The 19636-nt window shown below is 44.7% G+C and overlaps 2 protein-coding genes across 2 annotated transcripts in view; one reads left to right on the top strand and one right to left on the bottom strand.

Moving 5' to 3' along the window:
• cacna2d4a (calcium channel, voltage-dependent, alpha 2/delta subunit 4a) overlaps nt 1–19636 on the top strand; it is a 46082-nt gene that overhangs the window by 15753 nt on the left and 10693 nt on the right. The window lies entirely within an intron of this gene.
• lrtm2a (leucine-rich repeats and transmembrane domains 2a) lies at nt 823–10780 on the bottom strand. Its single transcript, XM_068754975.1, has 6 exons — nt 10673–10780; nt 3422–3648; nt 3204–3329; nt 2842–2930; nt 2400–2557; nt 823–1331 (listed from the first exon to the last, which is right to left on the bottom strand). The coding sequence occupies exons 1-6, from the start codon at nt 10749–10751 to the stop codon at nt 823–825; spliced, it is 1188 nt and encodes a 395-aa protein (XP_068611076.1). The 5' UTR covers nt 10752–10780.

Raw genomic sequence — 19636 nt, 5'->3', positions numbered from 1 at the left:
ATCCGTTCCGAATGGAAGACTATCTAAACGGTGTATCTGAATTTGTCAATCTGAGAGCTCTAGCCATCTTTGAATGATCATTTTGTTCATCCCGCTCTGTATTAAATATCCGAAACAAATCCCAAGACGCTAGGCTCATGAGACTCTGCCTTTGATTTTTTTTATCAACACATTTTTCCGAGTCTCCTCCCACTAGTCCCAGTTGCAATGAATTGTGAGAGAGGCTATTGCATCTCTTTGTATTCCTGCATGTTTCTCTCATTTCTTGGGAGGTCTGTTTCTTTAAAATCCAATGGCGGCGTTGGGGGGAGAAATAGGAGGAAGATGCAAACAGAATAAGAGCCGGACTATTCGATGTCACGAAAGTCTTCCCGTGGTTGTGAATACTGGTCCAACTGACACCTTGCATGCTTTAGATCCCTGAAATATCACTCCAGTTTCAACAAAAGTTTACAGCCAATGCAGTATTGAATTCAGCGGCAGCCAAGAGCAGCAGTAGGTGGCTGGTAGGTGATGGTAACAAATACTGCAGTGAGAATGCCTCAAAGCGCAGGAGAAAAGCAGGGGAGAGATAAGGTGTGTGTGTGTGTGTGTGTGTGTGAAAGAGTGGGATAGAGAAGGGGAAGGTTAAAAATAGAAAGAGGACCAAGAGAGGAAGACAAAATGTGGGAGAAAGGTGTCAGTTTGAGAGCCAGGTGAGCGATACCTTAGCAAGCTCTGCCATCTCTCTCCTCTTCTGAGCCATTTTAATTCTCGCCCCTTCCGACTTTCACCCTTTCACATGCCAGCCCCCCCCCCCCCCCCCCCGCCTTGTCACTCTTCTTACGCCACGGAAGAGATCTGTTTCTCCTCCCTGTCCTCCACATCAGCTTCCCCGTCCCCCATTAGCGGCTGTCTCTTCTTCAGCTCTCTCTGGTACTTGGCCATCAGCGAGGCGTAGATGCAGCCGTAAGCCGCCGCGGCGACCATCATGATGCACACGATGCCGCACACCACGCCGGCGATCACCACCGTGCCGATGGCGCGGCGCACGCTCACGGGTCGGTAACGGGAGCGCACGCACTCTGTCGGGGCATCTCCTGTGTTTGAAGAGGAGTCATCGCCAGAGTTGCGGCTGTCGGTAACTGGTGTGGCCCCGCTTGGGCCTACAGCATTCCTGCTGCAGGGAGGGACACCCCCATGTCCGGGACGGGATCCCTCGCCTGCTCCTCCTCCTCTATTTTCATCCTCAAGCTGGAGGCAGTAGTTGAACATTTCCACCGGAACGCCGCGGATATCTCGCCCACGTAGATCCTTCGGTAGCGTGCACTCCACCGCGTCCACCTTCCCTCCTGAAGGAGAGAGGAGGACAGGAAGAGGTCCTTTATAAAATGCCTTGTGACTGCAGAGCACCACCAATTAGCTGCGAGAGAGGAACAGGCAGAGAGGAGCGTGGTTGAACCAACACTAGGATGAGTCATACATCAGTGAACACACACACACACACACACACACACAATTTGCTGCACTAAGTTGGAGACGGCCTCAACTAAGCCCCTCAATAATGCATTAGATCACATGCAAGAGTGAGAATATCTGAGTCACTCCTTAAAGCAGCTGCGGGGGGGGGGGGGGGGGGTTGAGTTTGTTATCATCACATGCAGGATTTATCCCCTCCCCTCGCATTGGCGTTCCTCTTGAGGTCACGTGTTAGAACGCCACTGATCTGCGCCCTCAGATGTGGAAAACAAGAGAGCCGATGTACATTTGGAGAATAATAGCAAAGCAGAATGAAGAAAGTGGCATTCCGCTGTGTTCACCTCAGCAGGTTGTAAAATAATCCCCTTTAAACGGAGCTCGCTCTCCAAAATATCTCCAAGCAGCCGAGCTGTGTGCTCGCCGTCTGCAAGAGGAAGCTCCCGTCTCCGAGTATTTCACTCCGGCTCTGTGCTTTTGTCTCACTTTCTACAAACGCATCCTCTTCGGCCCTTTTAACGGCTCCCGTTACGCTTTCGCGTTCGACTGCAAAATGTCCCATCTTAATTTCCTCCGCTGCGCTGGTGATTATTAAATCACCACATCCGCAGTGAATCTGTTCTCATCTGAAGTGCATCAAACCTGGAGGTGGAGAGGGCGAATGGAGCACAAAGGAGAAGAGATGCTTCATTAGCGGGGCAGCTGAGGCCCGAGGTGCTGAGGTGAATGAGGAGAGAGCGGAGAGCAGCTGTGCTTATCTGATATATTAACCGCCTGCAGAGGATAACCCAGGCGCAATGAGCGTGCAGGCGATGGGCCTTCACACACGGCTGCAGCATTATATACCAACCGAGCGCGTCTCCAAGGTGAACTCATGCCTGCCACCTAACTCGAATCAAACGCGCCCATCTCGCCGCCCCTCCAACCTAAAGCCAGCCGCCCACCTCTGTACAGCAGCCACTCCATCCAGTGTTTGAAATCACGGAGATTGCAGTCGCATTCCCAGGGGTTGTGTCCCAGCTCCAGGTGTTGGAGGGCGGCGAGCGGCTCAAACGCCGCCCTCTCCAAACCGCGAAGCCGGTTACCCGCGAGAGACAGCCACCTATGACATCATGAATATAAAGAGGCATTCGTCATTTACAAAGAGGCATTTAAGGGGCACTATTCAGCCATAAATTGGTGGAAATATATGTATTTATTCAATTTTAGATGTACTTCTTTTGACAAGAGTGTCATCAGGCCACTGACGCCTGACCCCTGACCTCTGACCTCCTCGCTGTAGCAAGGTAAAGACATTCACAATGTCCACAGTGTGATTTTACTCTCTGCGCTTCTCTGAAAGCAGCGTTATTTAAATATGTGAACACGTTGCGCGTCGTTGTGTACCTGAGGGCCTGCAGCTCGTCCAGGAGCCCCAGAGGAACTGAGGACAGACCATTCAGAGACAGATCCAGACTCTGCAGACCCCCCAAACCCTGTAGGCACATCAAAACAAGCGCTTTGTTTACCCGCCTTTGCTTTACGCAGTACTTCCACTTCTCGCATTAGCATTAATGAGTCCTTTTACTGTTGCCAAGAGGCACAGCTAGCACCTGATGGACTAATCCTGTTTAATTTCCGGTCCCGAGTGAAGTTGCGGCACAAGATTTACCTGCAGGCTTGAATATTTAGAGCATTTTGGTGCACTGACTACATTCTGAGAGAGAATATTTTGTGTTAAACATAGGCTGGCATTGTACGGCGGATACCTGGAAGAGCTCCCTGTCCGTTACTGTCAGAGAGTTATTGTGCAGAGTTAGTCTCGTCAGATTGGACATGTCTCTGAATAGTCCAGCGGGTAGATTATTCAGGTAGTTGTTGGAGAGGTCCAGCTCCTGGAACACACCGAGTGAATTCAAGTTAAAACACTCAGATGGCTCCAATATTCCAAAATGAGAGCAGGTAGGAGAGAAGTGATGCCACAGACCTCCAGAGAGGACAGGTTAGCGAAGGCTGAAGCTCCCAGCGAGGCGAGCTTGTTGTTGGCTAGCAGGAGGGAGCGGCTCTCCGGAGACAGGAGGTGAAGAGGGGGCAGGGACGAGAGACCCCAGCCCCGGCAGTCCACCAGGCCATCTGAGTAGCAGAGACAGGGAGGAGGGCAGGAGGAGGCAGCGGGGAGCAGCGCCGCCAGGAGGCAGACCACACAGAGGAAGACTAGAGCAGAGACAGGAGAAACATGATCGAGTCATTATCCTGTTCGTGTCAGAAGTGGGTTCTCGTGTGTTCTGCATGGTCCACCTACCTGTCTGGAAAACAATCTGTTTAATATATATTTGGCCATTTATTACAAAATAATTGAGGTTTTTTTTTTTTTTTTGAGAGAAAACAGAAACGGTTCTGATCGGACACTCTTTTTGACACTGGGTAAACTCACACAGGTGTATGATTGTTCTACTGTGTCGGGTTCATCTAATTTAATCGGCCTGTATGAAGACAAAATGTGGTGAAAGGGTATTTGTTTGCTTTTTCTCTTTGCCGTGTTCTTCAGGCGGTCTTAGAGACAGTCGAGGGAAATCCCTTTGTTTCATTACATTTTCACTTCATTCTTTCACGACTGCAAAAGCCTTTCATCATTTCCGCTCGTAATCTCTTTTCATTTATCTCTTTTGTTCTGTTTTGTGTCGCTCTGCTTTTAGATAACGCTTCATCTTCAATTTTCTGCTTCTTTTCTCTCTCTCTTATTTGCACCTATCCATCCAGACCTTTTTTTTTATTTGGTCCTTTCCATGCTTATTTGTTTATCTGCATGTCTCTCTCTCTCTCTGTTCTGTAATTCTACCCCTCTCTCTCTTTATTCCATTAGAGTCTTGTTACAGTGACTGACTTTGTTTCCATCCAATGGCTTATCAGTCTTCTTATGCTTTATCTGCGTGTGTGTGTGTGTGTGTGGGCACCAATAAAGCACGATATTAACTAAATTATGGTCTAAACCCCAGACACAGCACTTTCAACTTCCTGACAAGACATGGCGACGACGCCGGCGGACTTGCATCATCTGCATATTATTAGCATCTATTACACAGCATGCCACTTCCTTTTGTCACACTATATATCTCACTCGCTCCCGATTGTATTTTAGTCCATCTGTTTGTCCTCTAAAATTTGCCGTCTTTTCTCTCTCGTTCCTCCGACACACATCGCAGAATGAATTCCCTCTCACCACGCACATTGGCCGTCTGGCACGCAGCGTGATGAAACGCTGTGAAACAGCCCTTTACTGCCCGATCCACAGCGAAGCATTTCAAAAACCAAACCCCCGTGATGAATATCCAAATGCTGGTGAAATACATTTGACTTCCCTAATATATAAATTAATTAAATTAATTATAATAATTATAATAAAACTAGAGGGTGTGCTTTTTCACCACGCCCACATTTAAGCAAATTGATTTATTAATAATGATTAAATTATTCAGAATAGAATGTTTGGAGGTTGGAGGGAAAAATAATTTGAGTTCAAAGAACTCCAGGTGAAAATAAGAATTAGTAAGAATTGTTTTTATTTTATAAAATAATGTTACGCTTTAGCTCATATTTCGTGAAATATTGCATTATTTAGTGAAATGGCTATAAAAGTAGACCTTTTGTGGTTCCTATGCTAGGCAAAGCTGCCAGACTATTGGCTATAGATTTGGTATCGATCATACAGACATGGGACTGGCATCAGGTGGAATCAAAATAAGTGCATCTTATTTGCTGAAAGTTTCTGATAAATGACACTGGCAATCAGAAATAGCCTCCCTTTACCTGCTTGACAGAATTTGACCTCCTCCGGCCAGGACGCCGCTTCACTCTGCATTCTGGACCAAAAATGTCCAGACAGTAAAAGACTGTGGCCTGGAGAGAAAGATGAACGTGTGAACGCTCTCCTGTCCCTGTATCCGTCATCCTCTCCTCTCCATACAGTGTAGTCCTAATTCCTGTGAAAGCGAATGCCTCTAAAGAAAGAAAGGGGAGATTCCAAAGTGTCCTGGAGGGTCTTGTGGCATTTCAATTTGTAGTGGCAAGCGCTTCAGCCTTTCACTGAAACAGCTCATTGAGAATGTGGCGGATTTTGCTGCAACGCGGTTATGAATCTTCCCTGAACAGGTCTGAAATGGTGTGGTATGGTCGCGGAGGAGATTTGTGAGGACAACTGAGCGAGTGGAAAGGAGGCGAGCAGGCAGAAATAATCTGTATTTTTGCTGCTTCTCCATCGCATCATATCAAATTTGAAAGTGCAGCCATTCCTTGTGCATTCAACTCTCACGGTTTGATATGTGGGCTTTATTTTGCAAACGTATTCCTGTCTTGCCTTTAATTTCCCCACAGAGCGACTCCTCTCTTCTCCTTCTCCTTGTCTTTACTGTACACTTCTAGCCCCCCTGGTTTCCCTCAGTTCTGAAGCCAATCTTCTAACATTTATGAGTGGTTTAAGCTGCTCTCCTGGAGGAGGAGGTGGCTGTTTTGGCTTATTTTAGCCGCTCCAAATTCTCTCTGCTGCAGCGCTCCATGCAGCCAAAGAGGAGGAACGTATTCAGCCATGGGCAGAAGATGTGGAGGAGGCTGGGTCCAAAGAAGTTTCAATAGTTCAGTGTACTTTAATTCAGACTTCAAAAAAACACACACAGTTAAAATCCAACAAGATGTTCTGATCCAATAGGAGGAAGATTTTGGGCTCGCCGCTGAGACCAGAAATGTCTAAAAGGCTCAAAACACCCACATTTAATTTTCATAAGTGACCGTTTTAGAAGATTTGCAGGCCAAGATTTTGCAACGTGAATAATTTGTCTTAGAAATGTTCAACAAATCCTTAAATTATTAGTGTCTTTGTGTCGTTTTCAACCTTTTTTTTGTTACTTTCAACGTTGCAAATTGGGTACAAAAGATCCATTTATTCAAAGCTGGTTTAATTACCTGTCAAGTGCGTTGCTTTCAGAATATCTGTACAAAATTGTAGGATTATGATGAATTAAGATGATACACAACAATCTTGTCGAAGAAGAATCCGTGATCAGATGATTATTTATTTTTTTGTCCTGATAATCCAGTGATGTTTGACATCGTCTCCTTGGCAACACTGCTTCACAAGTCTTTGGCCTCAGCTGTCTGTAAGCTAATATCCAGGGGGCCTCTGGGTGACACTGAACCCGGCTCGGATGTCATCACCACAGGCGCTTCTGTTACGGAGCCTATCGCGTGTTAGCTGAGCTGTTTTCCATGCAACTGACAGGCTTGCCTGGTATCTAATTACTGGAGCGATCAGCTGCCCTCTTTGCAACACACGCTCCTTTGCCGTTGCTTTGCTCTTTCGTGCTTCACATGGTCTTCTGCGCGGGAGTCTGACCCACATGCATCCTGCCGCTGCTACGGCGCGGCTTATATTTGACTCCCGTGACTCCCACCGCCGGCTTATAAAACATTACAGCATGTCTTCACCTACATGAAGATAACGATCCATGGATGCTCTCTGTGGGAATTATTGCCGAGCATTAAAAGCAAACAGTTTGCGCGGCGCTCCCTTCTTTCTGTGCAAAGCGACAGTTTACAGATGAGCGATTTAGTTTTTTTTCTGGTTATTTGTGGGGTTATCCAAGAAATGCCAGCTAGGAGATGTTCTAGCCTTCTGCGACCTTGCAAAGGACAACTTATAGACACATACATCAAGGTCCCGGCGGTGCCGCCACATTATTTCAAAGGCAGCAAGGTGATGCAGTGTTACCGTAGCAACCAGGTGCCACAGAGGTCATTCGAAATAAGAGCGCAGGCAAGAGGGAGAGAAGTTTCTGGTTAAAGTGGACGCACGTCACCTCTTTTCATCCACACGGACAGCATTTCTCCCCCAACGCCAGGGCCCGAGCGGAGCGTGTAAAGCTGTGGACGCACACACACACTCATTGACAGCTGATAAGCAGGAGTTCAGGCTTTGCTCCTGCTGACAGCATGATGAGGACTGAAATCTAAAATCTCACCCCTTTGGCATCACTTCCAATTTTCTTTGCCCATTTGTGACTTGTGTGTCCCCCCCACGCCCCACCACCCCGCCTACTCCCGTATCTCCCCGTTTATCCCACGATGAATCCTGCATCGGTGAGACAGAATCATTATTTTTGACTCAAAGAGGTGATGGGGTAATGTGTAGACTCGCCGGCCTCTCTAATTCACGCTATCCGTATCGATTTGTGATGACATGCACACACAAAAGCTTGCCCCCCCCCCGTGGGGAAAGTGTGACATGCGATGACATTGTTATCACAGCGATGGCTGTCAATTAGCAGGAGTTGACAGGTGAGGCAAAGAGAGGAAGCGATAAAGGGATAGGAATAAAGGACAAAGAAGAGATGGGAAAATGAATGAAGACAATCCAAGGACAGCGCCGGACGTGTTTTGCCGTAACGCTGCCTCCTCCACGATGTTGCGTTGCTTTCTTCAGCTGGCTCAATCCAAGGCCGGACGCAATCAGAAACCGGCGAGAAAGCCAAGGATGCTTGGCTTCTGATGTCAGTAGTGTGAGTAGGATGGATTATATTCCGCCACGGATGTGCGACTGGTGGAAATGTATGTCCCACCAGTCCCTTTCGAAGGGACGTGGGAGATGGATGGCATCGATCCCGAGCATGCAGGAGACTTTATATGAGGCAGTTGCTTCGTTGTTTTTTTAATGACACTGTTTTAATTATTCGTGTACTTATTAATGCTGTTAAGATCCTTATTTTTTATAAAGGAGAAGTACAAGCTATTATCCTAATATTCCGCTGGCGTGTCCTTCTGGAGATCTCTTATCTTTCTAATTAGATGCCCTTTTCAGAGACTTGCACAGTGTTCAACAAGACAAATGGAGTGCGTCTCAAATGGCTATATTATCAAGGACCATTTTCTATGATTATTTAGGGAGTAAAATACTCCATTTCTCAGGAATGGGACTTGATATTATCGTCTCCTCAGCCTCATGCTGGAGCCATAGAGGCCTCGCTGTGGATTTTCCACATTTATCCCTCCCATGCCCTTTGCAAAAAAGGCCAGCATGACGTGTGTTTGTGTATTTAATGCAGCACTGTCGTGCACACCTGCACCAAAGCTGATGTTTTTGCAGGCCTGAATCTGTAGGATTTATTTTTCATGAACTGTGGATTGCTGGAGCTTGTTCAAGGAAATCCCCTATTTCCTGCATGACGGCACCATGCGGGAAATTGAATTGAAAAACATTGTTGTGTGAGCGTTGGCTCTTTGAGGACTGAATCTGTGCCCCTGTTTAGCTGCTCATCCATCAATTACATTAAAATAGCTATTGATTACTTAGATGTCAGATGACTTCATTTATCCCCGGAGGGGAATTTTGGCAGAGTCTTTGGATAGTTTCCCAACAAGCTGTAATTCTATTTGAACTCGTAGTCTCATATAACACTTTATAAAGGGATCAGGCTCCAGTCCAAACCTGATGCTGAAGAAAACACACACAGACACACACACACACGCGGTTACACTGCTGTGGCTTCATGCCAAACCAACATCATCCCAGCAGGGGTGTAAAGTGCCACCAGCCGCCAACGAGCCGGCGATGAATCGTCCTCACGGCTGACCGATGTGTTTGAAGAGTCGGGTGCTAAACAGGAAATGCATCCAATCAATTCAAACCGATGGCCGCTGAAAGGGAGACGAGACGCTGAGTCTGAGCGGCTCAACTAAACCGTGGCTGCGTTCCAAACCTTCTGTGCTGCTCCTTTAGCCTCTGAAGAGCATTCCAGCTGTACTCCAGGCATAACGCAGCAACCTAACGTAACTTAAGTCACTGCATTACTGCTCTGTTCCAGGCCAATTGTCCCCTCTCTCTCTCTCTCTCTCTCTCTCTCTCTGTTTTGGTTATAAGCTATGTGTCCAGTTAATCTGCCAGCTTTGTTCCGGACTGCGACAAGGTGCATGAACACATAAGGATAAGGGATAAGCTATGGTGTTTGTTTGTTTGTTTGTGTTTGTGTGTGTGTGTGTGTGTGTGTGTGAAAGGCGGGTGTGTGTTTGTTGTGTCAGATGAGACTGTCTGCTGCGATGGCAGAGGCCTCCAGGCACCATATGGTCGCCGTGCCGCTCACAGACCCGTTCGTTCTCCTCTTTCATCCCTCCTTTTCCTCACCGTTTACCACGTCTCTTTGATCCCCCGTCCTCCATTTCTCCGCCCCTCAGTTTCCATCTTTTTGTCACTCCTTCTGCCCCTGCTGTCTCTATAACTCACAGTTTATGTTCTCCTCTTCTTGTCTGCTGCTGCTCCTTTTCTTTCTGGGTAACTGTATTTTATTTTTGTTATTTATTCCATTTAATGTCGTCACAAATCAGGCGTTACGGAGCACCGTCTGTCATTAGACCCTCAATTTGAGTGAGGAAAACTGCCCAAGAGGGAAAACATCTGACGAAAGACGGCACAAACAATAATTCACTCTCTAAAGAAGCGTTGGTTACTCTTGGATTATGCTTGATGGTGCATAAATTGTTGAACAATATGATAAATGAGTTATAGCACATTATTAATCTTAGTATTCTTGTACTTCAGCATTATACTATACTATACCTTTTTTCACATATTTATTTAATCATTATTCGACTGTGCACCTTCTAGAAATATCTGCAAACAGTTTGGACCCAAATCAAACATTGAACAACGTCTAACGCGACACGCTAACTGCTATGAAATAGTGCAAATGACCCAAAACATTTACAAATTGTAAAAACCGCCTTGACTAATTATGGATATTATGGAGAAAACGATATTGCAATGAAATATTTGTGGACATTTCCTTGATACTTTTACGGTTTAAATCGACTCTTACACTCAAAAATACCCACAAAGCACCACATTTTAGAAATGTCACACACATTCCGACCAACAACCTGCAGCTCTGTCTATCATCCCTCCCGATACTGTTGTGTCCACAGACTTCTGGTTGTATTTATACAAACAGGGATGTGGCATTTCAGTGAAGGACTTGGCGTGTGGCCGCTGCATTCTCAATGCCCTGTGTGTGTGTGTGTGTGTGTGTGTGGGCATGCCCACATTAGCAGCTGTCACAACAAACAGTATTCATCCTTTCATGTGTAGTTAGGAGCACAATAGACGGGAATAGGAAAGAGCAGATTTGACTCAGAGCCCCTTCTCATTTGCCTGACAGCCATTCTCATCTTTCTCATATTTAAGCATCTGTAAACTCACCAGCTCTGACCAGGCGGTGGTCGGTGGAGTCGGTCAGGAGCAGGCCAATGCCCCCAGGGGGGTGAATGTGAGGGGGCATGGCACAGAGCTCTGCAGCCTTCCTCTTTCAGAGGGGCGGGGCTACTGGGGGCGTCAAGCAGCCATGCCTGAAAGCACACCAAAACACCTGAGGATGGAGAGAGAGGGAGAGAGAAAGGACAACAAAAAGCAATGAATGAATGAAAACTAATGGACTCAAACCGCTATTTCATAGGCATAAATAATAGATGTGTGTGTCTTTGCCAGTTTACACAGTTTTTGCACAGACAGACACCCCCCAAGCGTGACTGTCTGGCACGGGGATGGGCAAAGTGAGAATAAGACAGTGAGAGATGGAGGAGAGAGGGAAGAGGTTGAGAGAGAAGGATGAGCGTACTCGTCACCGTTGAGTCATTACAAAAGGGAAGTTACCATTGGAGAAAGCTCCTTGGACCCTCGATACCGAATGGCTGTTTCATCCAGTCGACTCTCGGGCCAATCAGTGTAATTTTGCTGAGTGCTGCTGTGAGAAACGTATTTTCCCAAAACCCAATAAGCGGCGTGTGAAATATCCCACTAATCAGATTAGTCTGTTGTTCATTTGTTTGTTTGTTTTTGGGAGGAGGCTCTTTTTGCAGTCGTATTGAAACATCTGGCATGTATTCGTCGAGAGTTTGGCATTTGAGCCAATTGTAAAAAAAAATATTCCGAGTTGCGGGATGATAATTATTTAAAAAAAGACGCATAGAAAGAAGAGAAAACAGGAGCGATGGACCGAGAAGACAGGAAGAGAGGCTGACGAAAGGATGACTGGAAAACATAGCAAGTAAACACCAGGCGGTGAGGCGAGGTAAAAGCAAGAGCTGAAGAAAGGATAGACAAATTCTCCTCCTCGTCGAATTGTTTAGCCGTTTAAGTGTGTGTGAAGTGTGCGGTTGTGTATGTGTAATTATCACTATTAGTCCCCACCAGACTCAGAACAACATATAAAACGATTGTCGAACCTGCCAGCGCTCTCCCTGTTCATTTTATACCTCTGCATAATGCTTCCTCCTCTCCAGCATCTCCTTCTCTATCTCCTCATCAGCTCTCCTTAATTGTGGCCTTCACCTTTCAGTATTCCCCCCTTTCTCCGTCTCCTTGCCTCTCAATGACAAAAGAACACAGGAATATGTCTCGGTTTTAATGAGCTCATGAGGTTCATTTAATAGTTCGGAATGTGTGACTCAAGGAAGTTGATGTTTTTACGAAGAATTCTCTCTCCCCTGCAAATGCATTATTTAGTAGCGTGTATTTCTTAGTACTGAGTTGTAGTATTTGCATTGTTCTCTGCTTTTTTTTTAAGATATGCTAAGCCTTCTTCACACATTTTTGTGGATGTCATTTAAATAAAAAAAACATTCTGCAGCATTCTCAAACTGAATGAAGCCATTGCAGTCCATTTCTTGAATTTGCATGTGTTTATTTTAAATTATTGTTAAAGCTATTTGCTGTGTTGTGGTTTTGTCTAAGAAGCAGCGTGTTGCTTTACACGGTCGAATCGCTCGGCTTGTTAAATTCTCAAGAGGCTGAATGAGTTTATTGTGAAAGGCCGATGCCCATAAAGTCATCGTTAGTCTCCAGTTCGCATCTCATCGTTTTTTGCTTCTGTTCTCTTTACGATTTTTTTTTTATTCAAATAGGGGGAGGATGAAAAATGGACGTACGATTTAGTGATTACAAATGCACGAGGTTATTGTCACCTGCCACAATTTTAATCATCTCTGCAATCTTGGCGGAATCGCCCTTTAGGTCACCTCAATGCAGTCGCATGTCGCTGTTTGACCATCACGTCTCCCATGATGTTGATGGCCGTCAGGCTATTCTTAAATACCTATGGAGTGCATAAAGGGGAATAAGGTAACACCTCCTCCTCCTTTCTTTCCATTCTATTTTTCCATAGTGTTCATTCCCCTAACTGGCTCCTGCCCGCGCTGAAGAAGGATTTATATTCTGCAGGGTGTTGCAGCGACTTCAGCCGAGACACAATGTGCATTCCTTCAAAAATTTAACACTGCGTCCAGAGGGGCTCAGATAAGGAGAGGAGCCGTTTGTGTTGCGCTGATAGAGAAAAGGCTCGGAGGTTCTGCTGCTGATCATTCTTGTATAATTTGTGTTTTCGTAAACCCACATCCAGAATGTGCATTTATGCCAGAATCGCAAATGTTTAATCACAAAATGAATAATAAATTTTTGATGATTGTATTCCAGTTTTAATTCTACCATTTGGCGGTTGGCTGGTGCGTCGAGCCTCCTTTCATATTATTTCACAAATTAAACCCTGTTATGCTATGCGAAGGGAAAAGAGAATGCATACCTGCTGCTATATTTTGTGTTCTGCATGTGTTGTACGTGTGTGTGTGTGTCTATTCATGTGTCTGTGTGTGTGTGCAAACAAAGCCAGAGAGACAACCGAGCTCCCCCAAATCAATTTTTAATGGCTTTCTGCAGAGGAGAGGAAAGAGACTGGGCCAACGCAACACATTCAAGCATCCATCCACACACACACACATGTAAGCTTGAACACATGCAACACGTGTCTCATGCCGGGCATATGCTGAGAATGATGATCAATAACAAAGATTGAGCTCGTGTCGCGTTTTTGTTACGTCAAATCTAAATGAGCACATTGGATAGCGTGCAAAAGTGATAGATGATCAATAGTTAGTGGGAACAGCATCATGGAGAAGCCTCTTGCGTGCATGCATCTTTAGAATTGTGTAAGCGCTCAGACATGTAGCTAAGTCAAAATATCGCACTGGTCTCCAAGATAGTTAGTGGCTATCAATGTTTTCTCCGTGTTCAGAGTGCATCTATGTTACTCAGATGATGTTTTAGATTATTCATGTTGACTGGTGACTCATGCAGGGAGATACAAGCCTGGAGATCAGTGGTGGAAAACCTCTTTGCCTCTGTATTAGTATACCCAGTAAACCCACTACACAATGACACCGTACAGTATTTCTGCTGCGGCGGCCATCGATCAGGTCACTCGACTTCTTCGGGTTGTTGAATTTCTTTTGACTTTCAGGGAGTCCCTGTTTCAAACATATTTGAACTTGTAGCTTTCATGATTACTTTCATAAGAGGCAGCCGTCTGCCTGGCGGAGCCGGATAAAAGCGTTAACGCGCAGGCTTTGGTCTAAAAGCATGCAGGAAGTGGACAGAACTTTTTTCTTTGCCATTTTTGAGTGGGCAGCTTTTTGGAATCAATTAGCTGTTGTGTGGTAAATGTGGTATATCTGCACCTGAAGAAAAAAATCCCAGCACACTGCATAGAATGAGCAAACTAGACTAATATATTTCCTGTAGAATTTTAGTTTTGTGAGAAAAAAAATGCAATCCCTACATGTTTATTGTTTATAGCCTCCAAGATATGCTTGTCTTTGTCTATGTTCTTTCAAGCTTAGCTTTAAAATACAAATAGCCTAAAAAATCTCTGACAAATTGGTCTGTAAACACAGTGAATGTTGTGTGTGCGCAGAAATAGATTCAAGAATGACATTTAGGGCATCTACCTCCTCACAGCATGCACACATTGACCCATCAAAAACACATTTATTTACGGGGGGGCAAGTCCGTCTACATCTGCAGTCTACTTTCTGTAAGATTTCACATCCTTAATTCAAGATGAGATGAGCCACGTTGAAATGAGGTGACTTACCGTTTGTGGAAGTATCTTGAACAGCACCAGCCGCCCCCCCAAGAATATTCCAAAAATGTCAACAAAAATAAAAATGTCTCACAGGACAAAACATAGATGGAAAACAGTCACCTCTTCATTTATAAAAAGCCATGCATAATGTAGGAATAATCCTTCTATTTAGAGACAATCCCTTCAGCTTTCCCTTCAACCCACAAATGAATTGTGTAAAAAAAAAAGAGGAATTGCATAAAGAAAAAATGAGGGATTGTGGAAAAAATAGGTGGAGCGGCTTATACATACAGAAGAGAAGAGAAAAGGGGATAAGGTCCATAGAGGGGGGGGGGGAGTGGGATGGAGATAGTTAATCCTTTTCTTCGAATCTTCGGATCTATTCCCTATATGAATGATACGTCCTGCTCACTGGCTCATGCTCTGCCGTGTGTGTGTGTCTGAGAGGCGTGAATGTGTGTGAAAGAGAGAGAAACAGAGAGTGTGTGAGAGAGGAAGAGACAACGGCATTGGGTTTCTGGCGTCATGCTCTTGCCCTTCTGTGCGTCGCTATGTTTGTGATTCCTGCACGCGTCAGACTTTGTATGTGTGCGTCTGTGTTTATCCACACATACACACTTGGGGGTTGTCTTTCTGTTATGTGTGTGTGTGTGTGAGTGTGTGAGTGTGTGCTCCCGCCTCCCCTTCCTCCTTTTCGTATGCTTGTGCAGTCGTGCATGTGGCAGGAGAACGTGTGTGTGTGTGTGTGTGTGTGCGCGTCTTGTCAAATATAGTAACATTAGTGTATGCCGCCTCTGTCCGCCTGCAGCTCTCCCACTGTGACAGAGAGAGGATGAGGGAGGTGGAATTCAGAGCGAGCGATAATACAAAAGACAGAGTCAAAAGAGTGAACGAGAAAAAGAAGGAGTAGGAGGTGGAGGAGGCAGGATGGGAGAATGTAGAGAGAGCGATGAAGGAGGCGAACGAAATATAGAAAAGGTTGCTCGGGAAGAGATAAAGGTAGGAGGCGAAAGAGGGAGGAGGACAACAAGGCAGGGAGGGAGGTGGGTAGAAAGAGAAATACAAGAAAATGCTCCAACAGGAAGGGAGGGAGGACAAGAGGGATGGGAGGGAGGGAGGTATCAGCTGATTTCACTGAAGATGAGAATCTCCCTCTGCCACATGGGCTTTTCTCCTCCCTTTTTTCTCTTCTCGTCTCCCTTGCTCAGCCTTCATTTTCATTCTGTTCCCTGTGGCATCTCCCATAACGGCTGGCTTTGTCTCTTTGTGTGTGTGTTTGTGTATACTTGTGCATATGGCTGTATGTGCGTACATCTTTTACAGCGTGTGATTGTGCTCATCTCATTGTGAGGACAAAGATTGATCCACATTTGAGAACAAAAAGCTTTGAAAACGATAGATTGTAGGACAAAAATCCGTCAGAAATGTCTGCAATCAAATCCACCGTCCTCTGTGACCATCAGTGGGTGTCCGTGGAAACACACAAAAACAGTCCCTCCATTCTACCAGCTACTTGTTGTCAGTGTGGATGTTTGTCTTTCTCCCACAATTATCACACGTAGCCTCTCTTTTTGTGCCTGATAATAGCATTCCCTCAAATGAGGAACCTCTTCTCCTCGTGCAGGTTCTCGTGCCCCAAGATCTGGAGCAGACCTCGCTTATGCTAATGATATCCGGGCCAGTAGAGCCAGAGAGACAAACAACTGTTTTGTCTTCTTCTTTTTCTTAAAAAAAAAGAAATGCACCTCCTAAATAGGACATGAAAGACATCAGCATCAAAAAGACAAGGAGAGGAAAGAATCACATTTTCCTCTCAATGAATCGGATGTTCCCTTGATCCTGCTCTACTGTTAATTCATATTAGGACAAATAAATTAGAACAGCCCAAACTGGAAATATAATGGAAAATCCAAGTATAGCTGTTTTGATACTTCATAAAATGGATTTCAGGACACTTCTTCCTGTTCTTGATGTCTATTAATCATTGCACAGGCCAATTAAATAACCAAATTGGTCAGCTGCCTTAGAAAGACAAATACTCAAGTGCATTGTGGGTGCTGGCTACACTGCTTTTGAATGTACTTCCTGTCAAGCAAAAAATCTGCTTAAGCTGTCAGCAGCCTCTGCCAGTGCTGCAATATAGGACACAATCTTCAATGGTAGTTAAGAAAAGATGAGACGATTGGCTGGAAAGGAGCGCGGAGGCAACATGCCGTTCCAGATTCATGTTTAATTTTGTTGTTTATTGATGCTAAAGGACTTTTTGTACATCCTCTGCTGCAACGCTGACGGGAATGGCTCTGTGTGTGTGTTTGTGTGTGTGTGTGTGTGCATTATCCCTAAGGGGGTAATTACTACTCTAAATAGTTCTGCCCCTTCTTTTTAGAATTGAGAAGTTGCTGACCAGGACAAACTTCAGTGAGCCAAACTCAAGGACAGATATGAAAGATAGAAATGAGTAAACGTTGTGTCCAAGGACCGCCGCCAGAAAAAGCTAAATTTGGACCAATGTGGGCCAATCCTGCTGCGGCACTACGGAGTCAAAGTGATTTTGTTTTCCGAGGCGAACAAAGTCAAACACATTGGTGATGTCACTTGAAAGCAATCCATGATCGAGCCATGAGCGTAGATCAGTGGTTGATCATCTTAACCCCGCCCACACACACACACACACACACACACACAAACAAGGACAGAGGTGTGCGACTGTAGCTCCATCCAAGGAGTCGTTGCTGCCCGTATTCCTATATCAGATCGGTCCTTTAGAAATCAATCATGGTTTGATCGAGTATTGTATTCCTGTTGCTCTTGTGTTCTCGTGATGTATGTCAGGTGCTCTCGTTTTTCTCCTTTACTCTCAAGCGCTACTTTTGCAAAGTATTTTCTTCCAATAAAAGTATAAAAAGTGGCAATTAGATCGGACCAGATTGAGATAATATTTTTTTTATATGAACTGCTTTAAAAAGCCAATTACCGGTACAGGCATTCTTTAAATAGTTATAAAAACGAAGCTTTTTTAGTTAAAACCACATCACTGGTGACCACATGCTGCGCTACTCGAAGCTGTTTCGATTTAAATATGCATTTTACTGCCTTTCATGTAGCTCACATTCTCGTGAGGTTTCCCTCCCGGAAATCTTGTTTCAAAAAGAAATATGTTACATAAAATGGGAATCATCCGGGATCTTTAATACAGTACTTCCTGAGTAATCAACAATTTACCTGCAGGTAAATCCGGACTGATCATCACGATGATGGTCGCAAAAAAACAAATAAAAAGATTATGCAAATGTGCATTGATTGATGTAGTAATATCGTTTGTGTATTCATTATTCACACATTGTCACTAGCAGCTGTTTAATTGTTTACAAGTTGATTGATTTATCAAAGTGGTCAAGTGGCTGAAACTGAAGCTCAAACAAACATCTGGTTGGATCCATCAGAGGTTTTAACTTGCAGCTATTAAAGAAGCTCCATCACCAAATTAAGTCGTACAGTCAAGGATTATGAATCGTTTTAGGTGCACACTCTCACGCGCAATCGTTCTCACACACACACAAATTCACACGCAAAGTCCTCCCGTGGAGAGCCATTAATTTGGCCAAGTTGATTTGTTCTGAAAGGCTCTGAATTCATCGCAGCCAGATGGTGGGGAGGGATTTCCTCGGGGGGATGACAAAGGGAGCGCGAGAGAGAGTGATGTGGGTTTGATAGGAGATAAGAACGAGGGAAATGAGAGGTAAGCGTAAAATATGGGGAGTGTTTTGGCCAGGAGGGAATAATGGAGGGTGAAATGGAGATTAAAATAAAGGAGGCACGGAGAGACGAGCGGTAAAAGAAGACAGAAGCGATAATTGATACCCAAATAAAGAGGAGCGGTGGGAGAGCACTGTGTCATTTAACAGAGACAGGAATGGAGAGAGGCAAATAAATAAAAGTAGAAATAAGGAAAGGAGGTGAGAGATGTTTGTGTTTCATTTTTCAATTTAGCATTTTAAAAATACAACTATTTGCTTTCCTGCTCAAAGAAATGACACGTAAAGACACTTAATCACTGTCAAATTCCCCAAAGCAATACCGATGCACATTTATCTGCTAACAATGGAAGAAATGAAGTGTAACGTGAGAGCAGTCGCTGGCTTTGACAAATCCCACAGATAATTGGCGTCCGACTGCAGTCACCCTCAGCCTTTATGGGATGTTTCAGCTCATTGCTTCTGTTCCACTGCCCTTATTTTAGCCGTTACCCGTTCGGTTCTCACGGATTTTGTCGGCTTTATCAAGTGGAACATAAAGCTTGGATAAATATTTAACAGCAGCTGCCTTTTAACAGAACGTCCAGCAGCTAAAGAAGCAGGTAATTTCCCTCAGGAGTTGGTGAGGAGACCAAACCAGAGCTGAAACAAGAATGAATATCGGACAAACGTTCGGTTCACCTTATCTTAAATTGCCGCTCCTTTGAGGCCTTTCCATTCCTATTCACAGTCATTTCACCCGTGCCCAGGCTTTTGTTGCCCCTGGCCCAAATTGTGTGTAAGGCCTAATTACGTTTTATTTACTTTTTTTTTTTTTTTGGCCAATTCCTTTAAGAATCATATGGAAGCACATTAGATCCCAAAATGTATAACTGCTCCTTTAAAATTCCAACCCCTCAAGTTATGGAAGTGAAATTGAATTAGTGATTTGATGAAACACACCCTGCACCGTGTTGATCTCCTTTCACATCAAGGAGAAAAAAAAAAGATTGCGAAAGTCATTGAATTTCACACCAAATTAGTTTCTCAAATTGTTCCCACTTTATTTCCCATTTAGCGTGAGACAAAATAGCCCCGCCAGTGCTGAGTGCAATGTAAACATTAAGGGAAGCGAGCGAGCATGCTGGTTCGCCTTCGTTTGCTCTGTGTCACACACGGGAACGTGTTTCTCCCTGTCTCGCCACTATGAATGATTTAGCGACTGCGCCTCTAACAGGCCTGCTAAGGAAGGTTGTGGAAACTAGGTTAACTTAAGGAAGGCTCTGCTGATTTTAAACATCCACACAAACACATGCAACCCAACGCTGACAGTGTGTGTTCATATTTGAAAGAAGCAGTTTATTCATTTAAAAAAATATTCTTATAAGCTTGTTACATAATATTCGCCGCTTGTTCCAAGATGTCGACTGCTGGTCAGAACAAATCCTGCCGCCCTATTCTGTGTAACTCCTCTAAAGCATTTTCATCCTTTTGATCAATAGATATGTGAAACGGCCT

The sequence above is a fragment of the Brachionichthys hirsutus genome, chromosome 22 (genome assembly GCF_040956055.1).
Source record: "Brachionichthys hirsutus isolate HB-005 chromosome 22, CSIRO-AGI_Bhir_v1, whole genome shotgun sequence".
Classification (NCBI taxonomy): Eukaryota; Metazoa; Chordata; class Actinopteri; order Lophiiformes; family Brachionichthyidae; genus Brachionichthys; species Brachionichthys hirsutus.
Note: the sequence above shows the minus strand (reverse complement) of the source record. Positions and strands in the feature narration are given on the sequence as shown.

Coding starts and splice junctions, on each gene's coding strand:
- lrtm2a (XM_068754975.1), bottom strand. CDS start 10,751: ATGCCCCCTCACATTCACCCCCCTGGGGGCATTGGCCTGCTCCTGACC. Junction 3,649..10,672: donor CCACCGCCTGGTCAGAGCTG/GTGAGTTTACAG, acceptor TCTCTGCTCTAG/TCTTCCTCTGTGTGGTCTGC. Junction 3,330..3,421: donor CTAACCTGTCCTCTCTGGAG/GTCTGTGGCATC, acceptor GGTGTGTTCCAG/GAGCTGGACCTCTCCAACAA.